Here is a 23288-nt window from a genome sequence, read left to right as displayed (position 1 = left end):
CATGTGTCATTTGATGGGGTCACTTTTCTGTGTTAAGTTCCCTGGAATACACCCTCCTTAAAATATGACAGCTGATCCATTTGGAAACTCACCAAAGGACAGGTGAGCTTCATTTCTACTTTCCTTCATTCTCTCCTAAGATTTGATATTCAGGGGCTGAAACATGAGGGTCTCTCCTTCTGTCCTGATCTGTCACCTCTAAGCCCTCCTTTTCCTGTTCACCTGGCTTCCACTACCTTGTTAGCTTGTCATCCCCCCCCGCTTTACAGCCTCAAATAACACGTTTTTCCTCTCCCCCTGTGAGCCATCACTACTTTTCTCTCAACCATCTTCCATCCAAGCCAGCAGTTCTCTTCCCTGCCAGTGCTGCTGCTTGGAGAACCAGAAATCCTGGGCTTTCCTTTGCATGTTGATAAACAAAGCAATTGGCTTCTCCCCCTGGGGACTGAAAGTGTCACCTCCCCCAGACTGGGGCCTGGAATTCCAACCACATTCCTGAGCTTGGGTTTCAGTTTGGGGGAGGGGAAAAGAAAAAAAGGTCAAGAGATTACAGCAGCAAGGAAACTGGGGCTAAGTGTACCTTCATTTTCTCAAGCTGTTCTGTAGAAATAAATAAAAATAGTACTATGGAGAAAAAAAAAAGCTCAAGCCAGGTATCAGTTTCCTGAATTTGATCAGGGAATGCAGAAGAAGAACATGCCTGCAAACACACATCTGCACTAACTTATCAAACTGTACAGTGCAAAATCTGACCCCAAGGAGTCTGTACAAAACAGTGGGAATGGAATCAGAGAGGGGAAGGAAAAAATCATCAGCAGTGCCTGTCCCAGTCAAGGGGCATTACTGAGCAGCACCTACATTCCCATGGCTCTCTGGGCAGGTCATTTTTCATGTGTGCCAAACAGCACATCTTGAAGCTTCTTCCCATTGAAATACTAGAGACATTTCAGGGCATCTGAACAGTCAGATTCTTAAAGCACAACGACCTCAAGGCAAGGGAAGAAGTGAGATTCAGTGGCACTTGGCAGAAGCTGCCCAGTGCATTGTGTCAAATGGGTATTTACCCAAAGGAGCAACAAGCTCAAGCCATCAGGGAAAGAGCCAGATGATGAAAGGGTGTTAGCTGCTGAGAATTTCTTTGGGAAGAAGTAGACTGTTACCTTGAGATAGAAATTTGCAATATACCATGGAACCTTATTCAAAGTCCAGCTGGAAAATACCTTAGTGTTAAGAGTGTGAAATAAATCCTAAAGTGTCATCAACTATGTGATTTTCTCTTTATTCCCAATCACTGATTAAAGAAACATAACTCAGATGTGATCTCACTCTGTGCTCCAGTGACATTAACATTAGAACAATATTGTCACTGTCTACTGGTCTCTTGTGCTCCTCACTGGCAGGCACTTGGTGCACCCCTGGATATCCTGCTAATGAGGTAAAAAACTAACCCTTCTAAAGTTCCAGATTTTCCTCACCTGTTTGGACACAGTTGGACAAACTGGACCAAGTTATTTCTTGAAAGCCACCTGCTGGATTTAGCATTAATTACTCCTTGTTTTGCTCTGAGGGAAAAAAGCTCACACAACACAATCTCTGAATACTCCTTTGAACTTACCCACAGTGTGTTCACAAAGACACAGAGCAAGGCTTTTAGCTTTTGCTGCTCCCCTCAGTTCCAGCATACAAAGAAATGTCTCTGTGAAATAACAGCAATTGCCTTTCCATGTTACTGAACTACATTCAGTTTATCTGGTCTCAAATAAATACTCCATATTTTCTCCTTGTTTTATTTTCAAGGGCATGGGTATGGGTATTTAGATGACTGCTTTCACTGATACATGATAGAAACTGTTCACATTGCTATAAATGAATATTATTCTCCTGACAAAACACCTTTTCCAAAGCCTCTGACAAAAAGAAAGGGAAAAAAACTCCGGAGAGGAGTGACCCACCAAAAAAGTCTCCTCCCTAAAGATAATTCAGGCACACCCTTCAATATGGATCTCTCACTATCACCCCAATCTCTTTTTTAGTGGAAGTTTCTGTAGGGAAGCTGAAGTGCATCACTGTCTCAGACAGCCAAGGATAAGATGACTGAGGGAATTCAGGTGCTCTCTTTAATTAATACAGGATTATTTCCCTTTCATTTGGTGAAGCTAATAATGTGACTGGTGGAATGTCAGTAACAATTAAATCATAAACTCGTGCAGCACCAAAGGGAAAATTTACTTTAGTTATGGAGTATTGCCAGCAGAAATCTTGAAAATCTTATGCATATTTAGACTGATAAAATACCACATGTACTTCATGGAGTACTGCAAGCTTTCTACAGTCCTTGTGGCATGTCTTTACACACCAAGAGTGAACATTTTGAGATGATACATTAATAAATGAGTTGCAGTTCTGTCGTTTCTTTAATGTTAAGCACCACATCCTAAACGCAGGAACACGTTCAAGGTCAATGTCCTATTTTAGACCTTGTCAGCAGCTGTGATATTGTGATAATCACACTTAAAATATTCCTCTAGAAAGAGTAAATTAGCCCTTTTCACTAGAAGGATTATTATGGTAAAAAGCAAATCTGAAGGAGAACAAATTCAGATTTCTTTTTTTGTTTGTTGATGTTTTTTTTTTTAGCAATGCAATAAATTGCTGTCCCTGACTGGGATGGCTTTTCTACCCAAGAATTAAAAAGAAAACTCCAAAGTTCAATTTATTCTGCACTTGTATTACCTTTGGGGGTTTTTTTTGTTTTGTTTTTTTGGAGACCTCACCTATGTAAAAATACCTTCCTTAAAATGTGTTTATGCTTTCTGTAAGAACCAAACCATTCCAGCTGACAAACCCTTCTATCACCAATACTGCAGGGAAATGTAATATCCCACTAAAGCAAAAGGGAAAGAAGACAACTGAGCATCAGCAGCTCTTCCTAAGCAAGATTAGGGGTTTAGCTCCATCTAACTGAGGGGTGAGATGTGTCCCTCAAAATGGGTCTCGTCCCACTCCCCCACCAGCCCTTCTACCCGACTGCAAGCTCAAAGTTCTAAAAAGAGAAGAAGAAGCTGGAGCGTCAATATTTCCCCAGTGCAAACCCCAATAATCTTTGCTGGGAGCTGACAGGAATTGCTGTTCCACTGTCCTGGGATATCCTGGCTTGAGGCGAGAGCGCAGCCCCGCCCAGAGCCCCCAACCCCTCTGGGAGCTTTTGTAGCGTCTGTTTGTCCATGTCCCTGTGGCAGAGGCTCCCCCGACATCTGCCCTGGAGCTGGTCCAGCTGCTGGACCAAACAAGGCATTGTCCAGCCTGCCTTCCCCCAGCCCCGACCGCCCCAGCCCATCTTCCATCGCTCTGCTTCCTTTTCCTGCCCCTGCTCCCCCTCCGCTCCCTTCCCTCTGGCATTTTTATTAGGAATGTTCTTGCTGTTCTCAGTGTCCAAGCATAAGCTGATCCCCAGGGGAGCCTGTGGAATGTAACCCCTCAAGCACTAAATTCCTTCCCCTGTGCCAAAGACACAGGTTTGTTGTTGCTGCCCCTCCCGCCGAGCACCAGCTCCATCTCCTGCTCCTGCCCAGCGGCTTTGCAGAAATCCAGGGCTGGGTGTGGATTGAAGGCTGTCGCAAGGGACAGGATAAAGTTGCTTGGCTTCCACCCTTGGTGTCTCAGTGTTTGTGATCTTGGGAATCCTCACAAACCTGGAACAATGGCAGATTATCTGTTGTTGTAAGCTATGTACCTAGAGATTGTTTTGATATGTGTTTACATTTTCCTTGAAAGTACAACTGATTGAAAGTACAACTGATAGAAAATAATGTATAAAAAACAAGGAAAAAGGAAAAAAAATAAAAATAAAAACAAAGAAAAGGAAGAAAAAAAAGAAAAATGAGAAAAAAGAGAAAACAAGAAAGAAAAAACAGGAAAAAATTAGAAAAAAAAGAACAAAGAAACAAAGAAGAACGCCAAAGAAAAAAAAGAGGAAAAGGAAAGAAGAAAGAAAACAGAAAGAAAAGAAAGAAATAAGAAAGAGAAAATAAAAGAAGACAGAAAAACTAAAACCCAACCAGTCCGATCCTCCCCCACCGCAGGGAATACAACTCCCACAATGCACCGCGCAGGTGGGGGCGTGGCGAAGGGCGGGCAGGGGCCGTGGCCGCGCGCTGATTGGCTGCGGGGCGGGTCTGTAAAGGCGGAGGGCGCGCGGAGCGAGCGCCATTTTGGCCTCGTGGTCGGGAGTGAGGAGGACTCGCCTGCGGCCGCTGCACTTCGCTCGGTGAGTTGGCGGGGGGGGCGGCGGGAGCGGAGTCTGGGGATCCCCTCGAGGGCTGCGGGGAGCGCGGGTGTGGGTGGAAAGGCTGGAGGGCTCGGGAGGGTTTAGCGGGGGGATTCGGGGGTTCCCGGGGACGTTTTGAGGGGTCCCTGAAAGGACTCAGGGGGAGATTGAAGGTCCCTGGTGGGTTTTGGAGGGCTCTGATGGGGGTTTTGTTTTCTGAGAAAATTTGGGGTGTCCCAGCTGAGCTTTGGGGGTCTCTGGGGAGGTGTGGGTTTCCTAGGAGGCTTTGCGGGGACCTTGAGGCAGTTTTGGGGTCTCTAGGGGGTTTAAGGTGTCCCAGACGGTTTGGAGGGCCCGTGGGGGGGATTGGGGGTCCCTAAATGGGCTTGGGGAGTCTCAGGTGGGTTTTGTGGGTCACTGAGAGGGTTTAGAGGGTGCTGGGGAGGGATGAGGGGCCCTTGAGGAGGTTTCGATGGGTCGAGGGGGGGATTTCAGGGGTTTTGAGGGGATTTTAGGGGGTCCCCTAAAGCCCAGCAGTGGGGTTCAAGGGGTCCCCCAGCCCCCGGGGGGGGCCCTAGGGATGCTCCCCAAAATCCGGGGGGGGAGATGTACCACATCCGGGTAAGGGGATCCCAGTGCCCCTCAGTATATCCCAGTGACCTCCCAGTTACCCTCAGTATGGCCCAGTAACCCTCTCAGTGACGAGTCAGTGTGTCCCAGTGACCTCCCACTGCCCCCCAGTATGGCCCAGTGATCCTGCAGTGAGCACCCAGTAACCCCCAGTATGGCTCAGTAACCTGCCGGTGTCCCTCCATGTATCTTGGTAATCCCCCAGTAACTCCCCAGTTCTCTGCCAGTGCCCCCAGTGTGCCCCAGTTCCCCCCCAGTCCCTCCCAGTGCCCTCCCAGTGTCCCTCAGTAACCCCCCAGTCCTCCCAATGCCCTCAGTGTGTCCCAGTATCCCCCAGTAATCACCCCGTGCCCCACAAAGCCCCCCAAAGTCCCCAGTGTGTCCTCAGATGCCCTTGGCCTTTCTATGGGAGGGGGAGCGTTTTTGGGGTCAGAGGATCCAGAGAAGAGCGGCGAGGCTGGGGAAGGGAGTGGAGCACAAGTGGTGTGAGGAGAGGCTGAGGGAGCTGGGGGTGTTGAGGCTGGAGAAGAGGAGGCTCAGGGGAGACCTCCTGACTGTCTGCAAGTCCCTGCCAGGAGGTTGGAGCCAGGTGGGGGTGGGGCTGTTGTGCCAGGAAGCAGCAGTAGGACAAGAGGGCTGGGTCTCGAGCTGTGCCAGGGGAGGTTTAGGTTGGATATTGGGAAGCAATTTTGTACACAGAGAAGTGAAAAGAGTGGGTGGGACCCCCAAAGGGAGCATGAGGGGCGGTGTGTCACCCCTAAAGGGAGCTGGGGGGAGCCGGGGTTTTGGAGGCTGATGGGAAAGGGGTGAGACAGGGGGTAAGAGGAGGGGGGAGAGCGGGAGTGGGATTGTGGGGGTGCCTTGGTGTCCCCATGCCTTGATCCCTGGAGTGTGGGGTAGGCTGGAGAGAGGGAGAAGCTTCAAGAGCCTGGAGAGGGGGGGCACAGAAAAGGGGAAGTCTGGACAGTGGGGACCCCTGGGATCTCCTAGGACAACAAAGTGGAGAACCTGGAGACGGGGAATTTCTGGGAATGCGGCACCCTGAAGGCGAGAGTCAGAGAAGGGACCCCTGGGACCCCCAACACTCCCAGCATCCCTAAGTGGGACCCCCAGCATCCCCAGAGGGGGGAAACCAGAGAAGGGGAACTCTTAGGAGAATTTTTTTGGGCTAATCTTCATATTTTAGAGTATTTTTAACTGAATGTCAACATTTTGCAGTTTGGGGGGGCCGGAGTCTTCTCACTATTTCTGAAGGGCTTTTGCCTGAATCTCAATGATTTGGGTTTTTCTGGACTTATTCTTGGTGTTTTGGAGGGTTTTATGGATACAGGATGCCCGGTGAGTTCTAGAGATGGACTTGGGCAGGAGGAACCCCCAAGCCAACGTGCTCAGCCCTTGTTTTCCCCCCATCAGGATTTGTCCTTCCCAAAGCTTGGGCGGATGGAGGAGGAGGCTGCGAGGAAGATGCCGTGGGCCCCCCAGGCAGGTGAGGAGGAAGTCAGTGTCCCTTTGGGCGGGTGTTGTGCTGGCTCTGTCAGCCGAGCATGGCCCCGGCTGCAGGACAACCCCGCTGGCGCCGCCGTCCTGCCGGGGCCGGAGTTGGGGGGATGTCCTTGGCCTTCCCTGTGGGCCGGAGGCAAATCCCCTCCCTGTCCTTCTTGCTTCCTGCCCCAGACCCCGAGCTGAGGACGGAGAGCCCAGAGGACAAATCCCCCCGTGAGACCCTGGTGGGAGAGGCCGTTTTGAAGGGCTCCACAGCACAGGAAGGCAGCGGGGAGGAAAAGGGCCGGAGATCCCCCCGCAGGAGGGGCTCCAAAGCCATCCCAGGGTGCTCTGAGGAGGAAAGAGCCAGCCTGTGCCGGGAAGGCGGCCGGAGCTTGAGGCAGAGCTCTGACCTGGTGGTCCCTGAGCAGCCTCCCAGCATAGAAAAGTTCTTCAGGTGCTTGGAATGTGGGAAGAGCTTCAGGAAGAGCAGAGATCTCCTTAGTCACTGGCACATCCACACTGGGGAACGGCCGTACACATGTGGGGTGTGTGGGAAGAACTTCAACCAGAGCTCCACCCTCCGCACCCACCAACGCATCCACACTGGGGAACGGCCCTACACATGTGGGGAATGTGGGAAGAGCTTCAGGCAGAGCTCTACCCTCTGCACCCACCAACACATTCACACTGGAGAACAGCCCTACAAGTGCTTGGAATGTGGGAAGAGGTTTCAGACCAGCTCACATCTCCTCCTGCACGAGCGGACGCACACGGATGAGAGGCCCTTCCGCTGCACCGACTGCGGGAAGGGCTTCAACCGGAACTCCAACCTTGTCACCCACCGGCGCATCCACAGCGGGGAGAGGCCCTACAAGTGTGGGGAGTGTGGGAAGAGCTTCACCCAGAGCTCTAACTTGACCTCACACCAGGACCCACCAGTAAGAGAAGCCCTACCAGTGCCCCGACTGTGGGAAGAGCTTCAGCCGCTGCTTCCACCCCAAATGAACCCCCTGATGTTGAGGCAACCCCTGGAGTCCAGTGACTGTCAGTCCATCCCTTTTGACCAGAATGGGCCAGTCCCCTTTCCCAGGGGCAGCTTCTTCCAAGAGAACCCTTCTTGGGGATGTGTGGAGATTCCTGCCTTGACTGGGGACCCACTAAGGTCACTCCTTGAGTCTGAGAGCAGAGATCTCCCCACCAGCGTTGGTCTGGAGGAGTTCCATCCGTCTCCAATTAATAATCATTGCTTTTCTGCCAGCTTTAGTAGAATTGCTTCAACAATTGCTTTAGTGTAGAGCACTATCCTATCTTGTCCTGTGCTCGTGGTTGTTTTAGTGTTTGTATTGTGCAGTAAATAATTCTGATGAAGATGTTTTGTGTGATCATTTGTAACTCTAAATAAATTCATTTCTATCAATAAATCTGATTTGCCATCATTTAACCTGGAGTACAAAAATGATTCAGTCACACCTCTGTAATTCCTTTAAACTGAAAGTGCTGGCATAATCCAAGGCTGAGATTGGATCCAGCACTCCACAGTATGTTGGGAGCTCAGGGGGGCCACCTCCCTTTCCCAACCCCTTTATGCCCAAAGACCCCCATGAGACCATTCGACCCACAAGACCACCTCCCCTTTTCCACCCTTCTCCCTGTTCCTCCCATTTTCCCGTTGTCCCCTTAATCCTCATTTTCCCCTCAAAACAGTTTTGGAGTCCCAACCCTCACTTTTTTGCCCCCTCTCCTGTGGGCACTGAAGGAGAAAATGAGGCTGCACACACAGAGTTCCATTGCAGGACTTGTCCGCCCATCTTTCCAGTGTCCCCCTTTCATTGGGGTTCCTTTGGAAACAGCATCTGGGCTTTGTCTTTTAGTCCACTGGAATTCCCAGCATGGCCCCAAAGCAGTGCCCTGATCCCACACATTCCCCTCCCCTCATGTGCTGGCTGTGTTCAGCCACCAGAGAAAAACACAGGCTACCATGCAGAGCGTTCCAAGTGGTTTCCACTTTGGCAAACTGCACTCTCTGGATGGAAAACACCAGTCAAGGCCAAAACACTCCTTTTGCATCCTGATTAACTGAGTGCAGCTGCTCCTGCCTTAACTTGTTCCCACAGAAATTCTCAGGGTTCCGTTGCCTCCAGGAGGCCCCACATGTCACAACGGCCCCTTGATTCCATGAGCTTCCACAATCTCCAAAGGTTCCTTTAGTTCCATGAGGCCCTGCAGTCCCCAAATGCCCTTTGGATTCTCAGAGATTTCCCACTGTCCCAGGGTCCCTTGTGCTTCAGAAGGAGCTGCAGTGGGACAGTGGCCCCTTGGTTCCGTGAGCTCTGCAGTGTTCCAGGAATCCTTGGGTTCCAGGAGAGCCTGCAGTTTCACAAGGAGCACTTGAATGCAGGAGGTTCTGCAGGGTCCCAATGGCCCCTGGATTCTGGGAGGTTCAGAAATATCTCAGGGCTGAGATAAATGGGATTTTTCAGGCTGGAGAAGAGCAGGCTCTGGGGTGATCTAATTATGGCCTTCCAGTGCCTGCAGGGAGCCAACCAGAAAGATGGAGAGAGACTTTGGACAAGGGCCTGGAGTGACAGGACAAGGGGCAGTGGCTTCACACGGATAGATGGAAGGGTTAGAGGAAATAGTAGGAAGGAATTCTTGACTCTGAGGGTGCTGAGTTGCTCTTTAAGGCCCCTCCCAAGCCAAAGCATTCCATGATTGTGGGACTGGTGGGTGAGGTGGTGGTTGGAGCCGTCTGGGGCACAGAGACCCAAAATGAGGGAGTTTTCCATTGTGGGGGAAGGAAGGAGAGGGCAGCAGAACTGACCCCTTGGACACCTGGCAGGCAGGCTTTGGCTGGAAGCTGCTGATGGGGAGCTGAGTGAAGCCCCCACAATGCAGGAGGAAATGGTCAGTGACCTGCTCTGCCAGTGAGACCCCCCCAAGTGCCTGGGCCCACATGGGATGCAGCCAAGAGTCCTGAGGGAGCTGGAGAAAGAGCTCGCCAAGCCACTCTCACTCATTCCCCAGCAGTGCTGCACAACTGCACAAGTCCCAGCTGACTGGCAACAAGCACATGGGATGCCCATGCACAGGAAGGGCCAAAAGGAGCATCTGGGGAACTCCTGGCCTGTCCCATTGACCTCAGGACCAGGGAAGTCCATGCAGCAGATCCTCCTCAGTGCCATCCCATGGCAGGGGCAGGACAACCAGGGGATCAGGCCCAGCCAGTGTGGGGTTGGGAAAGGCAGGTCCTGCCTGACCAACCTCATCTCCTTCTCTCACAAAGGACCCGCTCAGCAGCTGAGGGAAAGGCTGGGGATGTGTCTCTCTGGAATTCCAGAAAGCCTTTGGCACCATCTCCCCCAGCATCTCCTGCACAAACTGGCTGCTCATGGCTTGCCCGGGGAACTGTTTGCTGGGTGACAAAGTGTCTGATGGCCCAGGGAGTGGTGGGGAATGGAAGGAAATCCAGGTGGGGCCGGTCACTAATGGGGTTCCCAAGGGCTCAGGGTTGGGGCTGCTCCTGTTTAACATCGTTCTGGGTGACCTGGGCCAGGGGATCGAGTGCCCCCTCAGGAAATTCATGGACAACACCACATTGGGTGTGAGTGTGGATGTGCTGGAGGGCAGGAAGGCTCTGCAGAGGGATCTGGACAGGCTGGATCAATAAGGCCAAGTGTCAGGGCCTGCCCTTGGCTCCCAACAACCCCCTGGAACGCTCCAGGCTGGGGGCAGAGGGGCTGGAGAGCTGCTCAGCAGGAAGGGACTTGGGGGTGCTGCTTGACAGGGGCTGGATATGAGCCAGAGTGTGCCCAGGGGGGCAAGAAAGCCAAGGGCATCGTGGCCTTTGTGGAGAAGACTGTGGCCAGCAGGAGCAGAGAACTGATTGCCCCTCTGTGCTGGGCACTGGGGAGGCCCCACCTGGAGTGCTGTGTCCAGTTCTGGGCCCTCAGTGCCAAAAGGCCCTTGAGGGGCTGGAGCGTGTCCAGAGAAGGGAACGGAGCTGGGGAAGGCTCTGGAAAACATGTCTGCTGAGGGACGGCTGAGGGAACTGGGCTTGTTGAGTCTGGAGAAGGGGAGGCTCAGGGGGGACCTCATTGCTCTCTGCAATGACCTGAAAGGAGGTTTTAGTGGGGTGGGGGTTGGTCTCTTCTGCAAAGCCTTTAGTGAGAGGAAGAGAGGAAACAGCCTTAAATTGCATTGGGCAATGTTCATATTAGATATTCAAAAACCCTTTTTCCACTGAGAGAGTGCTCAGGCATTGGAACAAGTAGCCCAGGGAGGTGGTGGAGTCTCTGGAAGCATTCAGGTGGCATCTGGATGTAGAGCTTTGGGATGGGGTTTAGGGGTGATTCTGGTGGTGCTGGGTTGACAGCTGGACTAGAAGATCTGGAAGGTCTCTTCCAACCTTGATGATTCTGTGATTCTCTGACCTGTCATCCCTGTTTGCAGGTTTGTGCTCTAACAAGACCCTGGGGATGTTTTCTCTGTTGGGTCCACAGAGATTGTGTTGTGTGAGCTTTTTTCCTCTACGCTCAAAACAAGGAGTAATTAATGCTCAATACAGCAAGTGGCTTTCAAGTAATAACTTGTAATAACTTGGTCCAGTTTGTCCAACTGTGTACAAACAGGTGAGGAAAATCTGGAACTTTAGAAGGGTTAGTTTTTTAACTCATTAGCAGGATATCCAGGGGTGCACCAAGTGCCTTCCAGTGAGAAGCACAAGACACCAGGAGACAGTGACAATATTGTTCTAATGTTAATGTTGCTGGAGCACAGAGTGAGATCACATCTGAGTTATGTTTCTTTAATTAGTGATTGGGAATAAAGAGAAAATCACATAGTTGATGACACTTTAGGATTTATTTCACACTCTTAACACTAAGGTATTTTCCAGCTGGACTTTGAATAAGGTTCCATGGTATATTGCAAATTTCTATCTCAAGGTAACAGTCTACTTCTTCCCAAAGAAATTCTCAGCAGCTAACACCCTTTCATCATCTGGCTCTTTCCCTGATGGCTTGAGCTTGTTGCTCCTTTGGGTAAATACCCATTTGACACAATGCACTGGGCAGCTTCTGCCAAGTGCCACTGAATCTCACTTCTTCCCTTGCCTTGAGGTCGTTGTGCTTTAAGAATCTGACTGTTCAGATGCCCTGAAATGTCTGTAGTATTTCAATGGGAAGAAGCTTCAAGATGTGCTGTTTGGCACACATGAAAAATGACCTGCCCAGAGAGCCATGGGAATGTAGGTGCTGCTCAGTAATGCCCCTTGACTGGGACAGGCACTGCTGATGATTTTTTCCTTCCCCTCTCTGATTCCATTCCCTCTGATTTCTGCAGACTCCTGGTGGTCAGATTTTGCAGTGTACAGTTTGAGAAGTTAGTGCAGATGTGTGTTTGCAGGCATGTTCTTCTTCTGTATTCCTTGATCAAATTCAGGAAACTGATACCTGGCTTGAACTTTTTCCCCCCCATAGTACTATTTTTATTTATTTCTACAGAACAGCTGAAGAAAATGAAGGCACACTTAGCCCCAGTTTCCTTGCTGCTGTAATCTCTTGACCTGTTATTCTTTTCCCCTCCCCCAAACTGATGGGTAACTGTGAAACCCAAGCTCAGGAATGTGGTTGGAATTCCAGGCCCCAGTCTGGGGGAGGTGACACTTTCAGTCCCCAGGGGAAGAAGCCACTGCTTTGTTTATCAACAGGGAAAGGAAAGCCCTGGATTTCTGGTTCTCCAAGCAGCAGCACTGGCAGGGAAGAGCTGCTGGCTTGGATGGAAGATGGTTGATAGAAAAGTAGTGATGGCTCACAGGGGGAGAGGAAAAACGTGTTATTTGGGGCTGTAAAGCGGGGGGGATGACAAGCTAACAAGGCAGTGGAAGCCAGGTGAACAGGAAAAGGAGGGCTTAGAGGTGACAGATCAGGACAGAAGGAGAGACCCTCATGTTTCAGCCCCTGAATATCAAATCTTAGGAGAGAATGAAGGAAAGTAGAAATGAAGCTCACCTGTCCTTTGGTGAGTTTCCAAATGGATCAGCTGTCATATTTTAAGGAGGGTGTATTCCAGGGAACTTAACACAGAAAAGTGACCCCATCAAATGACACATGCATAGGGATTCCTTATGGGTGATTTTTATATGAGAGAACACATACACATGCAAAGATTTGAAAGCATTTGGAATAAAAAATATTGAAAAAGAGCCAAATCTATAAATAGACACTTGGAGAGATACTCAGTACAAACAATATATTTGCATTTTCATGTTTTGCTCATGTGCACATGTAAATCAGTTTGTAGGACCAACACATCTGTTCTAGAACAAGCAGCAGTCACAAGTATTGAGGCCATGTTGTTGAGAACACAGCTGCAATGGGCAGGGCACGTCTCCAGCATGAAGGACCAACCACCCCCTCCCTAAGGTCTTGCTCTATGGTGAACTTGCCATCGGCTGCCGCAAGAGAGGATCCCCAAAGAGAAGATACAAGGACTCCCTGAAACAACATCTCAGCCTTGGCCATATTGATCACCATCACTGGTCTACTCTGGCCTCCAATCGTGAGGCCTGGAGACACACCATCTATAACGCTGCTGATGCTTTTGAGAAAGCACGCCGGATCACCCTTGAGGAGAAAAGACAACGCAGAAAGAATCGTGCCTTGCAGAATATACCACCTAAGGAGTCTTTCTGCTGTGCCTTTTGCAACCAGACATGCCTATCTTGCATTGGCCTTTTTAGCCACCAACGCGCTTGCAACAAACTTGGGTAGAGCCCTCCCCAAATCTTCGTTCACGAAGCTCAGCCATGACAACTAAAATAAGAAGGATTACTTACAGGGATGGTAAAGGTATGGTCAGTCACACGAATCACAACATCAGGTGCGGCCAAGAAGGGATCTGAGTGACAGGGACACACCATGGCTGAGTCATTAAGCCGATCAGGAAGAGTTAGCAGATACAGTGAATTCCCCCTAGAACAGTGTCATCCTGATGGGACATCCGGGCAGGGCTTGCTCTGCTCAGCATTCCCTGCCTCCTCTTGGGATTCTTGAGGGAAAGCCTCTGGCAAGTCCTGGCCCAAGGAGACCTGCCACCACCCCAAGTCCTGGCAAGGCTGAAACAGGAGGCCAGGCCCAAAAGAGTTAACTAAGAAATTTGGGCCTGCAAACAAGTTACCAACATCCAAAATGATCTGTGCTCATTCTGTTCTACTTATTGGACCAAAGCTTCAGAGAATAGTACAAGAACATGTAATAGGCCTAGAAGCAATAAATTAGAAATATAACAGGATCAGGTAGACATTTGAATAGGAGAAATAGGCCGGGAGCCAGGGCTTTTTCCAAGCTTCAGTGAGCGGGTCAAGAACAATGGAAAGGAAGAAGGGTCAAGCTGAGGAAGATGAGTTGAAGCCCCTTCCCCTATGGAGGAAGATGGGAACTACCCTCCGAAATGGGGAGCCAAGAGAAGCACCGCCCCAAGCCCCGCCTGAGCTCCACCTATACTCCACCTATTATTAATATGCATTGATAGATGTTGTAATCACTTGAATATGCATTTAATCATATCTGAAAATTGTATAAAAGTGCTGATTTTCTGAGGAGCCGGCGAACAACTTTGTCCAGCGCGAGCTGGCTTGCTCCCAACGTTGAATAAACAAATACCTTGCTGCTTAAAGATAAAAAAGTCTCTGAGCAGTTTTTCAGACCGATTTTTTGGATTCAGGGCTGCTGCCTGTCTCCTGCCCCAAAGAGCTGTGCCCCCGGAGGACTTCTCTACCAGAGGGCAGCCAAAGCCAAGGGGCACTGAGGTCTGCCCTCTTGCAGGTGGCTGTTGGGAGCGGCAGCTGGAGCAACTAGTGGCAAGACTTGTCATCTGTCAGAAGCTGTTGCTCCTTCCTGGCATGATTTTTGGGTGGAAGTGATTAGCAGCAGCACAAAACCACCATCAGCTGCTGAGTTTCAGAGGACAATTAGATTGGACAGAGAGACTCAAGCTTCCTTGTGTTCTTTTTGCTTGTTTTCTTGCCTTCTGGAAAAAAAATCAGCCCAGTTTCGCATGTTCAACACTCCGGTTTCTGTGTGCTCAGCTGTGGCCAGCAGCTGATGTCCAGTCCATTGGGGAAGTTCAAGGGACAGGGAGAAGTCTGGGATGAGAAGCTGTTGTGTGTCTCCCATGAAGGTGCCACCCACCTGAAGGAGCAGCCAAGAGAAGTGCTGGAAGCAGAGACGTTCTGCCAGTTTCTGCTCTCAGGTGGACACAGGGCCCACTTGTTACCAGGGCTCCCGGAGATTGGATCCGGGAACAAGGCAGGGCCGTGCACTGGTAGGGAATGGGCTCCAGCAGGACCAAAGGAGGAACATCCAGCAGCAAAGTGTGAGCTGGTGAACTGGGCCATCTTTTCAGCAGACACGACAGTGCTTCCTTCCCTCCATCCCTGAAGCTCCGCCACACGAGGCCCTGCTTTGCTTCAGCTTCTGCTGCTTCTTCCTTTGTTGCCCTCAAGTGCTGGATGTAGAACTTAGAAGCCCATGCCCATGTTTTGAAGGTGCCTGCGTGGAGGAGAGGTTGAACAGCTGCAGCCCAAGGCTGGTGTCCCAGCAGAGTCTCTAAGGATGGCACCAGTGGTGCTGGCTGGGGACATCTGAGTGTGGAAGGTGTGTCCAGCCTCAAGCAGGACCACTGAAGTCAGTCAGGATGTCAGGCTGCAGCTGAAGCTGCCAAGGGTTGCTGTGAGGCTGAGGAGTCACTGGAAAGCTGTGGTGGCCACTTGCCCTGAAGCCTTTTGCCAAAGTGGGTGCAACTGTGCCCACAGTCTGCCCACTTTTGGTGTCCTGGCGGGTGTGGGTGCCTGGGTGAGGAGGCCCAGGCGTTGTGGGTGCTGCTGCTCCTGGGCAGCCTCTGGTGCTGTTGTCTGTGGGGCGGAGCCGCTTGGGCAGCAGCGAGTGCGCAGCCCTGCCCGAGGAGCCCAGCGCCCTGCCCGTGGTGGCAGCAGCTCTGCGGGCCCAGAGCTCTGGCTCAGGGGTGTGTCAGCCACAGCCCCATGGCCTGGGCAGCCACGGGGGCCCGGGCTGGCCGCCAGCCCTGCCTGTGCCACTGCCCCTCACCGGCAGCACCCGGCGGACGTGCCCCGGCAGGGCCCCCTTGCCCTCCTTGTCCCCAGCCAGGCCAGCCTGGCCCCCTTGGGGGTGTGCCCACCCTGCTGCTGAGGCCCGGCCTCCAGGGCTTCTGCCACAAAGCTGGGAGATGCCTCAGGAAAGCACGAGAGCAGCTGGCTGGCAGGGAAGGAGGTGGCTGCCTGGGGGCTGCTTATGACCTCTGCCCCCCCATGTCCTGGGGGCTTTTCCCTCCACCCTGTCCCTCGGGGCCTGCGCCCAGTCTGTCCCCTCGCAGCCTTCTGCCACCCTCCCCCTCCCAGATTCCCCTCAAGGCTTCCCTCTCCCTTGTCCCATCAGGGCCTCCACAGCACCTCACCCCTTCCTGGCCTCCCAGCGCCCCCTCCCCTGCGGGTCTCCCCCAGCCCCGCCAACCTGCCCGGCAGCGGCACAGCCCTGAAGGAGCTCCAGAGGAGCTGCTCCAGAGGCACTTGGGAGCCCGGAGCAATCCAGCCAGTAACACACAGGCAGGACACAGATGCTGCTTCCTGGCTGGGGAGGGCTTGTGGCCATCTCCAAGGACAAGGTGCTCAGGGTTCCCCACAGCTCCAGCCTCTACCCTCCACTCTGCTGCAAGCGTTGAGGCTCCAGCAGAGCCACCAAAGGCCAAGGGGCTTCTGCCCACTTTTGCTGGCACACTGCACAGCGGGGCAAGTGTTGCTGAGCACAGGGAGCCCTTTTCCCCTCTTCCCAAAGGCCCTGTGCACACTGAGCACCAAAAAAACCTCCTGGGCTTCTGTATGTGATAACATGGATGTAATATTCCCATGCTGAGCTCAAAGCAGGTGCTTGCAGGGAAGAGGCATCTTCCCCACAGGCTCAGGTGGCCCCAGGAGATGGAGCTTCCTGCATCAGTTCTCCACAGAGCTGCAGCAGCACAGGAAGACACTGCCCTGCAGAAAAGGCCGGGTCTTCCACGCCCTGCACAGCCAGTCTTGGAGCTGCTGGAATCTGCAGTAAGGAGCCATCTGTACAGCTCTCAGCACGTAGCAGTGTTGAATTGCCAGGCCTGCCATGGCGAGTCTGATGTCTTCTGTCATGCCTCTACGGGCTGGAAGAGGCAGCAACGGAGACTACCAGAATGGGAAGAATGAAGTTCTCCGTACAGCTCTGATGATGTGGAGCGTTTCCTGGGCCAGGTTTGAGACGGCAGGGCTGTCATCAGTGATGTCTTGAAGGGCTGAAAGAGAAAGGAAGAGAGCCAAGGTGAGAGGCCAGGGGTGTGGGGACGCGAGGAGCCCCTCCTGCCAGGGCCATCCCAGCCAGCTCTTGCCATGGGCAGGAGGGAGCAGGGCCCAAGGGGATCAGCTGGAAGGTGCCCTCGCTCACCTTGGCAGATGAGCTGCAGCTCTGGCTGCTCCTGCTTCATGGACCTGGCGGCGATCCCTGGGAACACAGAGCCTGTCAGGCCCCAGAGGCACAGGTCCCCCGCAGTGGCGCTGCCAGCCCGGCCACACGGCCTCCTGCCCTGGCAGGGCTGAGCCCGGGGCCTTCCCGCATGGGGACGCCCCAGGGCTGGGCTGGCACAGGGCGGCAGCAGGTGCTCGGGGCCACTCGGGGCTCCACATGCCCTGGGCCGCATCCTGCTGCCGCTGCAGCAGCCGGGGCTGGGGCCGAGCTGCAGCGGGGTGGGGAGGGACCCCGGCCTTGTGGCTCACCCAGAAACTTGATGGCCAGCTTTCGCAGGGGCTCCTCTGGGCTCTCCAGGAACGGCAGGGCCTGGCGCACGTACTGGCCCACTCGGCTCCTGTCCTTTTCCAGCTGCAAAGAGCGCCAGGGCATGGAGGGAAGGCTGGGCTCAGGCTCTGCCCCTTGGCCGGGCACTCCCTGCCCCCAGCACGGGGCTCCCCTGCCCACAGAGCCCTGAGGCCTGGCCAGCAGCTGCTGGGGCCGGGCTTTGGGGGGAGCAGAGGGCTGGGTGCTCCTGAGGAGCCATGGGGCGGCCCTGCCCCACAGCCCAGCTGGGCCGGGGCTCTATGGCAGCCTGGCTGCGGGGGCAAGGGAGCCTGGAAAAGAGCCCGCACGCCCCAGGGAAGGGAGCAGTGTGTGGGGCACAGGCTGGTGTCTGTGGGTGCAGCAGTGGACACAGGCACCCTGCCAGCCCCACACATTGGGCATCAGGGGCTGGGGCTTTGGGGCCGTCCTTACCAGGCACTCGGGAAACCTCCACGGCTGCTCCATGGTCACCAAGTGCTCAAGATCCCACCACTTCAGGAACCTGGCTGCACCAAACAGTGCTCTCCAAGAGGCCTGCACAGCAACAGAGAGCGGGCCATGGCACCGCAGCCCAGGGCACAGCACCCACATCCCTGCACCAAGGCTGCAGGCGACCATGGGCCAGGGCAGGAGGCACAGCAGCCTCCTGCCATGGGGACAACAGAGCCCACGAGTCCTCACCTCTGCCACACGCTTGTTCTCATTGTGCCAGTTGAAGTAGAATGGCACCAGACTCAGGTACACGTGTGGCTTTAGGCTCTTGCTCCTCTCTGTCGCCTCCATCAGCTCCTGGAAGAGGAGCATGGAGAGCTGCTGCAGCTGGCTGTGCTCCTGGTGCAAAAGAAGAGGAAAAGACCTCAGCACTGGCTTCTCCAGGCCCATCGGGGCACAGGCCTGAAAAGACACTGGGCCCAAAGTTTCCTGGCAGCACTCAGTGCCCATGATGAGGGGCACAGAGCCTTATGTTGTCAAAGAGTGGCCGCAGCGCCTCAAGCAACTTCAGGGCTATTGGGCTGGATATTTTGACAATTTGGAAGCGCAGAATGTTGATGAACGCGGAGAGGGTCATCTGAACTGCGTCCGTGTCTGCATCCTGCAGTAGCTCCAGGAGGCTTTCACTCAGGCTCCGCATGCTCTTAGCCTGTGTGGAACACAATGCTGTGGTGCAGCCCCACGCTGCTGCCGCGGGGCCCAGAGGCCAAAGGTGCGTCCCAAAGGAGTCAGGCAGCTGAACGGGGAGGAGGAGAGCTGGGAGCAGCTGCCACAGCTGCCAAAGGCCAGCCAAGGCCAAGCTACTGCCTTGCACAGCCTCACGCTGCCGGCCCGGCTTCAGCCCCTGCCCCCTGCTCACCATTGCAGGATCCCTGCTGAGCACCACCAGGCCTCGGAGCGCCAGGCGACGCCTCTCCGGGCACTGACTGCGCAGGTGCCTGGAAATAATCTGCAGGACGCTGGGCCCATATTGTCTGGGGTTCAGGCAGTGCAGGACCTGAAAGGCAGGGAGCAGTGACAGGGTGCCCGGCCGGCAGGAGCCCGGAGCCGCCCGGGGCTGGGCCCAGGCAGCAGCACAGGGTGCAGGCACCGTCCCGGGCGGCTGCGGCTGTGAGAGGGCAGAGAGGGGGAGGCAGCTGGGCCAGGCAGCGCTCGCCATCAGGCTCACCTCCACCAGGAACGCCAGGGCAGGCAGTTCCCACAGGGGCTCTCCCCTGCTGAGCCGCGGGAGCAGGCTGACGGCGATGCGGCGACCGAAGGAGCGGGAGACACGGCACAGCTCCCTGCAAGGGGGAATAAAGGTGCCAGAGACCCTGAGCCAGGTGGGCAAAGCTCTCCTGGGACTGACTCACACAGGCCTGGTCTTTGACCACCAGCCCAGGAGAGGACATGGGCACTTTGGGAGGTGGCTCCTCCTGTGCAGCCGCCCCTCTCCGCCTTTTCCACTCTGCTCAGCCATCCCTGGCTGCCAAGGCCCTCTGGCCCAGCAGCACGGGCACTGTGTGGGGTGGCCTGTGCACAGGGCAGAAATGACCTGTGGGAGTGTGGGGCAGTGGGGAGAAAGGGCTCTTACCTGGCCAGCAGACCCACTGCATAGTGGTGGCTGTCAGCCTTGAGGAGCATGTCCCAGCCACACTTGCGACCGATCGCCATCAACACGTCCTCATCCAGCAGCTGGCGCAGCAGGGCTTTAACGGTCTGCACTGCAAACCTGTGTGCAGAGCACAGTCCAGGTCAGGCACAGAGCCCTGGCCCCAGCCCTGAGGGCATGGCAGGGAGAGGGGACTGGGATGGAGCACCTGTTGGGGTTGGGGGGAAGGCTGCGCTGCTCCTGGCATCGCCTCCAGAAGGTCTCGACCTCCTCTGACATCTCCTCTGTGCTGATGAAAACTTGGAAGAGCAGAGTCAGAAGGAGGCGCGGGAAATTGTCCTTCACTCCCCCTGGGCACCAGGAGTGGGACAGCTGGAGGATCTCCCAGAGTGCCACAGTTGCCTGCCAAAGACAAAGCACCCAGAGACGGCTCTCAGGGCCCAGATGTCCATGTGGCAGGGCCCAAGCGTGGCAGGGACAGGCCAGAGGAGACACAGGGGGATCCCCCAGCCTGGTGTCCCTGAACCTGCCCCTAAGACAGGCTTGCAGCCCAGTGCCTGGGGCAGGGAGAAGCAGTGGTGAGGGAGGATGGAAAGGCATCCCAGAGGCAACCTGGGGGCGAGCAGAGGCCAGCTCAAGAAACTCACAGCCAGGGCAAAGACATCCCTCTCATCCCCATCAGAGGTGCGTCTCCTGTGCGCTGGCCAGTATTCCAGCACAGGGAAGAGGATCTGCAGCACCGGCTCCTTAGTCCATCTGGAGGAGATGAGCGTCTTCCACATGGTGCGAGCAGCTCTGTGGAGTCACAACTCTGGCTCAGGGGGGTCTGGGACACAGCTCTGTGGCCTGGGCAGCTGCGGGGCCCAGGTGACAGAGCCACGGTGCCTTGTGGGGCAAGGAGGCAGGCTGGCCTCAGGATTGGAGGCTGACATGCCAAAGCTGGCAAAGAGAGGAGCTGGAGTGTCCTGGAAGTCTCCATCTCTCTGGCACACCATTTGGGACAGGCTGTCCAGGGGGATGGGGTCTAAAGGCAGGTGAGCCCTCAAGGCAGGTGGGCCCCATACCTGTCACAGGCTGGGGCAGAGCGCAGCAGGGTCACTGCAACATCTGTGGGGTGTGCCTTGGTCAGCAGGACCAGAGTGTTGTCCAGCCTGTGCTCATCAGACACATTGGACATGAGCCACTGGTGGATGCACCTGACTGTGGCCGGCACCTGGAGGGGACACGGGGGACAGTTGGAGAGCTGCCAGAGCCAGTAACTTGCCCAGCTTCCCCCAAGAAGTGCTCCCCTTGCCACCACACTCTGCTGGTCTCAAAGGCTGAGGGGACCCAGAGCAGCCGGCGTGAGGGACCACAGCATCCCTGGGGGACTGGAGCCCTGGCCACAGGCTGCTTACTTGCTTTGCTTTGTAGACACCGTTCTCCACAAGCAAATCCAGCAGGGCAGCGCTGGTCTGGGCATTGAAGAGGTCCGAGTTTGCCGTGGCCCCAGTGGCCATGAAAGTGGCCTCTTCATGCCAAATGCACCTGATGAATCTGCAAACCAGCTACAGGAGAAAGGCAAGGAAGAGAGAGGGATGTCCCCTGGAGGGCTGCGACAGCGGTGCTGGGCTGAGCAGTGAGAGCAGGCCCAGCCCAGGCGGGGATGGCTGCAGGTACCTGTGCTGCCCTGCGGAAGCGGCCACGGGCACGGAGCTGCTCTTCTGTCCGCTCCTGGCCTGCATCTGGCAAAGAGCGAGCGTGCTCAGAGCTGAGGGTGTGCGGGAGAGGCCGGAGAACACAGCCCAGGCCTGGGCTCCACGGGCAGGGCCAGCCCTGGGATGCCCAGTGGATGGAGCACGGCTGCCAGGAGATCAGCCCTTCTGCCCCCCTCCCTTTCCCTGAGCATTTCCAGAGGGGATGGGAGAGGATGAGGCCAAGGGGGCTGCAGCCACCAGCCCTGTGGCCCAGCTCCAGCACTCACCCTCCTGCGGGGGCTGCACCTGCTGCACTTCTTCAGGCTGCTGTGCTGGAGCAGCCCCAGGGCTTTCCTCCTCTTTCTTCCTCCGGAACAGCCTGATCAGGCTGAAGCGTCTCCCTGCCATGCCACAGTCGGGTGTTCAGGGCACCTGCAAGAGAGAAAGAGAACCTCGGAGAAACTCCGGGCCTTAAATCCTGCAGAATGGCCTTGAGGCCACCTGCCACAGGGCTTAGAGACACCTCGGAGAAACTCCGGGTCTCCAAGTCCTGCAAAAGGGTCTCAAGGGCACCTGCCACAGGGATTAGAGACACCTCGGAGAAACTCCGGGTCTCCAAATCCTGTGGAAATGCCTCGAGGTCACCTGAAAGCGAGAAAATCCTCTAAAACGCTCCGGGTCAGCAAGGCACGAGTTGGCTGCGCGGGGGCTCCGCACAGCACCGCTCTGTCCCGTCCTGTCCCGTCGCCTGCTCCGAGGAGCACTGTTGACACCGTGGCCGTGTCACCAGCAGCACCTCTGTCACCGCGGGTCATAAAGGGCCCTTGGACACCCTGCCCCCTTCCATCCCACCGGCCGTGCCCAGCGTGTCACAAAGGGCCCTGGGACACAGTGCCACGTGGCCTGGGGCCTCCCCCAGCCCCGCCAACCTGCCCCACCTTGGAGGGAATCCGCTCTCTGAAGTATCTAATCTGGCTGGACCTGAACTGTAGGAACGGCTCAAGAAATGAGCAAACACTCCCCTCCTGTGCCTGCTCACGGCAGCACAAGGAGCCCCCTCAGCCACCGACTCAGTCGCAGCAGGAAGGGCACGGGGCCTTCCACACAAGCTGGCACGGCCTCCTTGGGAGAAGTGCTGGCTGGTGGCCGTCCTAAACAGGGGGGCTGACACCGAGAAGGAAGGTGTGGGCAAGGGCACCAATGCTGCTGGCAGCCCTTTGGCCAGGGCTGCACCCAAATCAGCAGTTGTGGCAAGTCCTGGCCCAAGGAGACCTGCCACTGCCCTGAGTCCTGGCAAGGCTGCTGCCCGTCTCCTGCCCCAAAGAGCTGTGCCCCCATGTATTAGTTCATTTGAATACATGCCCGGAATAAAGACAAGTACAACAGACATTCAAACAGTACAAAAAATCCTTTATTGCAGTAAGAATAAAAACTAGCAAAGAGAATCAAAAGCTAAAAAGGAATACAAAATAACTGCTTTATCAGTTGGCATTCATACAATACTATGAACGGCTTTTATTATAGTATTAACTAGTAATAAGGTAATTAAAGGAACATTTAAAGGATATTAAAACAATACTACGAGTGGCTTTTAGTACAGTATTAACTAGTAAAAAGGGAATTACAAGGATGTTAAAAAAGGATGTAAAACATTTGCTTTCTCAGTTGCTTCCTCTCAATAAACTGTGCTTACCCACACAGACAGGCCAGGGCTGCCAGGATCTGCAGCAGCTGGTCGGTGCCCGTGCTTAGCGGGCGTCCCGGTGGAACAACACAGTCTCCATGGCAGGATGAGGATCACTCACCCCAGCAGTCCTGACACCCCATTTTATCAGTTCCACATTACACCACGTAGGGCCAGTACGCAGTATAAGGTGATGCCTGAGTGGCAGCCAAACCCCACCTGTTCATCACCTGATAGCAACAGTCTGTGCCTGCCCTGCTGTAGGGCAAGGGGCCAGCGACCCCTGCCCACAGAATCTTCCTCCCATCATCATCTTTCTCACCCCTAGATATGACCTCTACCATTGTGTTTCAAGGGTAGATGTATCTATCTTGCAATATGTAGCACAACCAAGGAAGAACTCAGCTCTGATAATAGGGGATATCAAACTGACTTGCTAAAAAGCACAATGGACCTTACATTTCGCTTGAGCCATGAAGTTACATTGTACCATACTCTGGCTGGTTTCACATCCTAATATGATTTCGTTCTCACGCCTCTATGCTCCATTGATCATCTAATCCAAAAGTACCCCCCTTACAGACATGAAACAGTT

At 54.4% G+C, this 23288-nt stretch overlaps 1 protein-coding gene and 1 pseudogene across 1 annotated transcript; both read right to left on the bottom strand.

Annotated features, from left to right (window-relative positions):
• LOC135405044 (zinc finger protein 883-like) overlaps window positions 1-23288 on the bottom strand; it is a 282116-nt pseudogene that overhangs the window by 228571 nt on the left and 30257 nt on the right.
• On the bottom strand, window positions 18182-21417 carry LOC135404717 (maestro heat-like repeat-containing protein family member 7). The gene is made up of 10 exons (XM_064639457.1): window positions 21297-21417; window positions 20993-21057; window positions 20686-20880; window positions 20398-20546; window positions 19981-20128; window positions 19542-19735; window positions 19316-19453; window positions 18911-19025; window positions 18602-18739; window positions 18182-18391 (listed from the first exon to the last, which is right to left on the bottom strand). Exons 1-10 carry the CDS (start codon window positions 21415-21417, stop codon window positions 18182-18184), a joined length of 1473 nt encoding a protein of 490 aa, XP_064495527.1.

Source organism: Pseudopipra pipra, chromosome W, assembly GCF_036250125.1.
Source record: "Pseudopipra pipra isolate bDixPip1 chromosome W, bDixPip1.hap1, whole genome shotgun sequence".
Classification (NCBI taxonomy): Eukaryota; Metazoa; Chordata; class Aves; order Passeriformes; family Pipridae; genus Pseudopipra; species Pseudopipra pipra.
The sequence above is the reverse complement of the archived record's forward strand: the minus strand, read 5'-3'. Positions and strand labels throughout refer to the sequence as shown.

Bases quoted from the DNA above. Each gene is read 5' to 3' on its own strand.
- LOC135404717 (XM_064639457.1), bottom strand. From the start codon at position 21,417: ATGGCAGGGAGACGCTTCAGCCTGATCAGGCTGTTCCGGAGGAAGAAA. The intron at 19,736-19,980 runs GTGAGTTTCTTG...TGTCTTTGGCAG, and splicing joins GGGATGTCTTTGCCCTGGCT to GCAACTGTGGCACTCTGGGA. The intron at 19,454-19,541 runs GTGCTCCATCCC...CTCTGCACACAG, and splicing joins CTTCCCCCCAACCCCAACAG to GTTTGCAGTGCAGACCGTTA.